Genomic DNA, 6,903 nt, shown 5'->3' with positions numbered 1-6,903 from the left:
TTTAGAAAGAAAATTTGGTTTACTTTGCATTGTTTGGAAGCTTGTTTGTTTGTGCATAATTAGATATTTAGTTGAAGTTTGTACATGAGTTTTATTTCTGATGATCATTATAAATGACTCAATATATGAAGTTTTATTTCTATTGATCATTATAAACGACTTAATATATCTTTATTGGTTGATATTGGTATATGAGTATTCTCTTTTAGTAGTAGACATCGTATGATTGACCTAATGAATATTTTTTTTATCTTTGAAAAAAAAAAAAAAAAAAAGGAGATAGAAATTATGAGTGAAACTAAATATGTACATTTTCTTATATTTATATATATATATATATATATTTGGTAATTTTGACTAAAATAAGGATTATAACTAGAAAGATGATAATAATTGTATTTTATGTCTATTACTATAAAATGTTTAATAATTATTAGGCATGTAATCAGTTCATAAATATAATAAGTTAATTCTTATTAGATTATTTAAAATTAAAATTTATGTGGAGGTATCTAGTCCACTTGTCTTTCGAGCTGGGTCGATCTGATCCAATCTACAAAATTTAGTAGTTTGGTCACAAACAAATTTTTAGTGTAGCTACCATAAATAATTTGTGTACTTCATTATTAGCAAAATCATTCAAGTCGAGCATTATGTAAACTGGTATTTACTTTTTAGGTTTATACATTCTTAGACTCTGTGTTTTTTTCTATTATTTGTTTGGATACTGTGTTTTGATAAATTATTTTTTAAACTCTATATTTTGTAAAATGGTTAAAATAGAACTCTAAACCTGATTTTTGTCAATATTTTTTCAACCAAAATCACAAATAATTTACCAAACTAACCATTCAGAACAAAAATAAAATCATTCTGCTTAAAAACTGTGTTGTTATATTCAATTTTTTCTTCATCAAAATTGAGTTTAAAGTTCTATTTTAATAATTTTACAAAATATAGGGTCCAAAAAATAATTTGTCAAAATACAAAGTTCAAACAAATAATGAGAAAAAACACAGAGTGAAAAAAATATAAACCCTTACTTTTTTATACCTTATTTATTACTATCACTCATTTGCACATATAAAACACAGGGAGAACCTCTAGAACAACACACTTTGTACGTACATTCTATCATTGTTTTTCTGAATACTTATAATTTTATGTTTTTACGATCTTATACATTATAATTATACATAGAACACTTTGTAAAATTTTAAAAAATTATGGATAATTTATAATATCAAAAATAGAATTCAAATAAAATATTTTTATATTTTATAAAATATTATTTGATTCTTGTTTTTGACATTATAAATTATGTATAATTTTAAATTTTATAATTTTTTAAAAATAATTATAATGTACACTATCGTAATATCCTACAAAATATTTTTCTTATATATTTATATTTATGAAGAGAGAAATTAATATGAAGGGGCTCAGTGCTCAATTACAAGGCCACCAGAACATTAATTTAAAAGAATTGAAAGTTGGAAACTCTCAAACCTAACTCATTAAAGCTGGAATTTATGATCCTTCTGACAAATTTTTTATTTTTTGGTGTTTGGTTATATATATTGGATATAACAAAAATCACTCAAAAGTAAAACAGTAAAAGAAAATTCTGATCAAAATCAGATCAAAATTATAAAACACACACAGAAGTTAAGAATATAAATTATAAATAAATTCATATAAAAATTAGGTTATGTTTTTTTTTTTTTTTTAATTTGTATGTATATATATTGACATTTGCTTGTTTTATGTTTGATTATATTTTTAGGGTGAATTTATTTATAAATTAAAGTTGGTGGAAAATATTTATTTAACGAAAAGTTTTTTTTTTTCCAAACTATAAAATTTGTAGACTTTTGTTATTTCTTTTCACAATGGTAGCAATTTGCTGACGTGATAGTTAAAAAAATATTTTTTATTAATTAATTAATTTTAAATTAGAAATAATAAATAAAAATTATTTTAAAAAATAAAAATCAATAAAACTTATTTTTAAAATTTATTAAATTATATAAATCCAATAAATAAAAAATCAATAAACATAATTTTTTAATCCAAATATAATTAAAAAAAACTAAAATCAATATTTCTAAACTAAATTAAAATTTTTAAAAGTAAATTAAATTAAAAAGTCAACCAAATCTATATTTCAAATGTAAGTTAAACACATTTAGAAAACAATCAAGCAAACAATTAAATATTTTAATTTAATTTATTTTAAAGTATAATTTAGTTTATAAATATTGAGTTTAGTTTTTTAAAATTATATTTGGATTAAAAATTATTTAAGTTTATTGATTTTTTATTTGGATTTTATATAATTTAATAAATTTGAAAATTAGTTTTTATTAATTTTTTATTTTTAAAATATTTTTTATTAATTTTTTTGAATTTAAAATCAATTAGTTCATAAAAAAATATTTTTTTAATATTACTTATATATAAATTTATATTTATATGTCAAAGTAAATTAAACACTCAATGAGTGAAGACTGCAGTCGTATGCACGGGTTCTTTTACCATAATTTATTGGTTGCTTCATTTGGACTCTTAGCATGCTCTTCCAAACACACTATATTATATATTTTTGGTTCTTGTAACATATATTTTACTCATTATTAGTTATTAAATGTACAGCTTATATATATAAATATATTATATTATATGCATATTAATATGCCTACCGCCTAGCCAGCCAAGAAGATACAGATTCCACTTTAATTAATACATACTTTAATCAAGACCTATATACACAACACATGTATATAGACTCGTACTTTCTTCCATTACTAATAGGCTCTTTTCACTTCATTTTAGTAAATTAATTGGTTGAATGTATTGCTTTCTACATTTATTATTGAGCAAACTTGATTTGAGATACCAATTTCCCCTAATTTACAAAAACACAACACCTTATTTGTAATTATTTTAAACTAAAGATCGAAACCGATATTAAAACAAACAAAACACCCATAAAAGTATAAACATTTTTTATTATCCCAAGTTGCCATAATCATACAAGGTTTTTCTCAATCACTTTATTCAAAAAGGGTGTGATTCTATAAGCTGGGTGAGTCTTAAATGAAGCAAACAAGCCAGCCAAAGGGTATCCAATTATAAGGTAAACTAACAATCATATTTGGTTGTTTTTTTGTTCTAAAAGAAGTTGTCGTTACTTTTCTATAGTTTAGTTGCTTGAAGTAGAAGGACACACAACACAAAACAGCAGTTAAAGAAGAGCTGAAAGAAAGAGTTGGCATTTGTAGTAGTAGTAGTCTTCTAATATGCCACCCTTTTTAACTTTATTAATTATTAGTTTAATTGTATCTTTTTTGGGAAAGAATTAATGTGTTTTGGACAGATCTAGCTAGATCGATGAAAAGGAAGGAGTGTTCTAGGCAGAGAACAGGGAGAGCATTCGGTGTCCTATATGCATGATTTAAGCTTCATATTTGGCTATCTTCAATAAACGACATAGCAATTGTATAGACTTTATTCTTGTTTGACACAACACAAGCGCCTGAACATGTTTTTGGTTTTGTTTTTCATATATATATATATATATATATATATAATTAACTATCTTCTCTATGGTATGAACAAAATTACAGTTTACGAGGATGTTGACCAAATATGTTTTTATCTCAAATTCAAAGCTTTTTCTCATCCAAGTTAAGGTATTAGTTTTTGTTTGGATTTTGAATTTTTACAATAAACAAAATATGTGGGAAAAGAGAAAAAAAAAATAGAAAGAAATATTTTTTTAAATTTTACAATTTTTTCAACTTTTTTTTTTAATAATTCTAATTTTTTATATTATTATACTACATTTAAGTTTAATTTTTATAGAAAAAGAATTCACAATTGAATTCAAATACGAGAAAATGAAATTCTTTGAGTTTTTTTTTTAATTATTATAAAAAAAATCCAAGATCAACATAGAATAATAAAAACATACCTTTCAAGATGGTTAAACGGCAATTAGTACATAGAAGTAAAGCGAGTAAAATAAAAGAACTCGATAAAGATATTTTAAAACGACAGCATATTAAAACAAGGAGAAAACGACAATAATTAAATAAAACAAAAAAAATTACAAACGACAGAGATTTTGGAAACGACACTTATTAAAAACGACAATGAAATTTTTGACCAGTCAACTAAATAAACGACATTGGGCTGTAATAATGGACTTTTCATGCTTATTGGGCCTCAAGTCTCGGGAGTCTTTGAACATCTCTAATCGAACGTTGCTTCCTCTCCCTAAACCCCGCTAGAACCCCAGAACTCGCTTCTCCACCGGTCCCAACACTCTCCGGCAAACCGGCCGATGCCCGCTAACGTGCGCCGTATTCTCAACACAGTCGAGGTACAACCCCAAACCCTCAACACTCTCCTTGTAAGGCATTCCAAGAGCTTTGATTTTCTGAACCAGTTTTTACCTTTTGATTTTCCCATTTCGGATTCTTCGAATAGTATAAACCCGAACGAGCGGCGCAAAATCGCTGTTGGGTTATCGAAAATAGTCAAAACCCAGAAAATTTACGTACTTCAGGGCTTCTCTAGAGAGTTTTGCCCATCTTCTCTTGTAAATATAATGAAGATGTTGGAAACTCGAGACACCGCTTTTGCTTTCTTTAAATTCGCGTTTAGAGACCATTCTGATAGAGTTGTGAGGTCTTCTGGCCTCGCCGCACTTTTTTTATCGGCGGAGGATCTCCAATTTTTGGCCCAAGACATGGTTTCTTATATAATAGATAAAATTGGAGCTGTTAGGAGTAGATATTTGGTTGAGTTCATGTGGGAATATCACTATAGATATGAGTCACATTTCTCAGTATTGAACACCCTTATGCGAGGCTTCTTGAACGCTGAAATGGGCTATGAGGCTTTGCAGATTGTGAATAAGATGAGGGAAGTAGGAGTGAGTCCAAGTTCATCAGCTAGTAGAATTCTGTTCAAGTTATTGATTAGAGTTGGTGATTATGGTAGTGTGTGGAAGCTTTTCAGGGATATGGTTAGTAAAGGGCCTCCCATTTCGACTCATACATTTAATATGATGATTCTCGGGTTTTGTCGAAAAGGGTTGCTCTCAACTGGTGAGAGTTTGTTTCACGTGATGAGAAAATTCAATTGTGAGCCTGATGTTTTTGGATACAATATTGTAATCAATGCGAATTGTATGATGGGCCAGATTTCGAATGCTCTTGAATGGATGCATTTCATGATTTCAAATGTCTGTGAACCAAGTGTTGTTACATTTAATACAGTTATAAACGCCTTGTGTAAGGAGGGAGACATGGTAAAAGCCAGGAGTTTCTTTGATGGAATCCTTAATGTGGGTGTTTTTCCAAATACAGTAACATACAATATCATGATCGATGGGTATGTTAAGTCAGGGGATATTGGTGAGGCAGACAAGCTTTATGAGGAGATGAAGAACAAAGGCATTAATCCTGATGGCATGACATTTAATATCTTGATTGCAGGTCACAACAAGTATGGAAGGGAGAATATTGGGGACATGCTGTTAAGGGATTTAGCTGTACCGGAAGTGTTTCCAGTTAGTTCATTGTTTGATGTTTCGATTGCAGTTTTGTGTTGGGCAGGACGGTTGGATGAAGCCATGGAATCTGTGGAAAATATGCTTGAGAAAGGATTTCCTCTCAGTGTTGTTGCATTTAACTCTATTATAGCAGCTTATAGTAAAGGAGGGTTCGAAGAAAAAGCCTATAAGGCTTATTTGATTATGAGTAGATTTGGTTTAACTCCATCGTCTTCCACATGCTGTTATTTGCTCCTGGGTTTGTGCAAGAAGGGATGCTTAAATGAAGCCAAAGATCTTTTGTGTAACATGACAGAAAAGGGTTTTCCTATTAACAAGCTCGCTTTCCTAGTGCTTTTGGATGGGTACCTAAGGACAGGGAACCTGAATGGAGCTTGGAATCTATGGTATGAGATGCAAAGCAGAGGGATTCGTCCCGATGCTGTTTCCTTTGCAATCTTCATCAATGGACTTGCCAGAGCAGGTGTCGTGGAGGAGGCATATGACATGTTACTAAAAATGGTAGTGGGAGAATTTGTGCATACTGATTCTGCATATAATTTTTTGATTAATTGGTTTTATAACCATGGGAGACTAAATCGGAACTCGATGTGTTAAGGAGAGAAATGCAGCAAAAGGGTCTTCCTTCTGGATATCTTTATTAGACAACATCATCATCACTCACATTTCCATAATGACAAATATGAAGTTGAGTACTTCCTTTCCTTTGATGCTGAATTTGAGTTTTCTGTTGAAGTCACAAATTCAATGGAGAAAACCATTCTTGCTGTAACACCTTTCAAGGTTCAAAAGACTCAGCCTTCAACTCATTATGATTTAGGATTTCCCTGTTTTCTACAATGGTCTCTGGTTCATTTCTAGATTTATAACCTTTGAACTGACAGTTGTGGCATGAAAAATAAGAGATGAAGAAAAAAGGACTCTCAGAATGGATAAATATTACGAACCCCATTGGTTTGGTTGATGATATAATTTGGCTTTGCCCAAAAGCAGAAGAAAGTCACGAGGTTGAACAAAGAGAGCCTACATAAGGGGGCATAGACAACAAAGTAATTTCCTTCTCTAAACAGATTAGGACAAAGCTTAAAAGTTATGGGGTAAATGACACTAGAAAGAATGATGATGCTCATCATGTTTGTAGTTTGATACTAATTATGTATATCTGTGGCAATTTAAAGTGTAACAAACATTTTCACCAACATATTATCAATTAATTCCTCAGGCATTGTATACTTTTTTCCTTCCTATGTTATTATTTGTTTCCATTTCATTGTACACTCGAGGTTAGAGGCGAATTAAGTATTTGGTGATTATTTAAT

General features: G+C 29.1%; 1 protein-coding gene across 1 annotated transcript; it reads left to right on the top strand.

Moving 5' to 3' along the window:
- Window positions 1-4,126: 4,126 nt before the first annotated feature.
- LOC133804714 (putative pentatricopeptide repeat-containing protein At1g12700, mitochondrial) lies at window positions 4,127-6,814 on the top strand. The gene has a single exon (XM_062242856.1). It carries the CDS (start codon window positions 4,349-4,351, stop codon window positions 6,179-6,181), a length of 1,833 nt encoding a protein of 610 aa, XP_062098840.1. The 5' UTR covers window positions 4,127-4,348; the 3' UTR covers window positions 6,182-6,814.
- The last annotated feature ends 89 nt before the right edge of the window (window positions 6,815-6,903 follow it).

This window comes from Humulus lupulus, chromosome X (assembly GCF_963169125.1).
Source record: "Humulus lupulus chromosome X, drHumLupu1.1, whole genome shotgun sequence".
NCBI classification, from domain to species: Eukaryota; Viridiplantae; Streptophyta; class Magnoliopsida; order Rosales; family Cannabaceae; genus Humulus; species Humulus lupulus.
Note: the sequence above shows the minus strand (reverse complement) of the source record. Positions and strands in the feature narration are given on the sequence as shown.

Bases quoted from the DNA above. Each gene is read 5' to 3' on its own strand.
- LOC133804714 (XM_062242856.1), top strand. From the start codon at position 4,349: ATGCCCGCTAACGTGCGCCGTATTCTCAACACAGTCGAGGTACAACCC.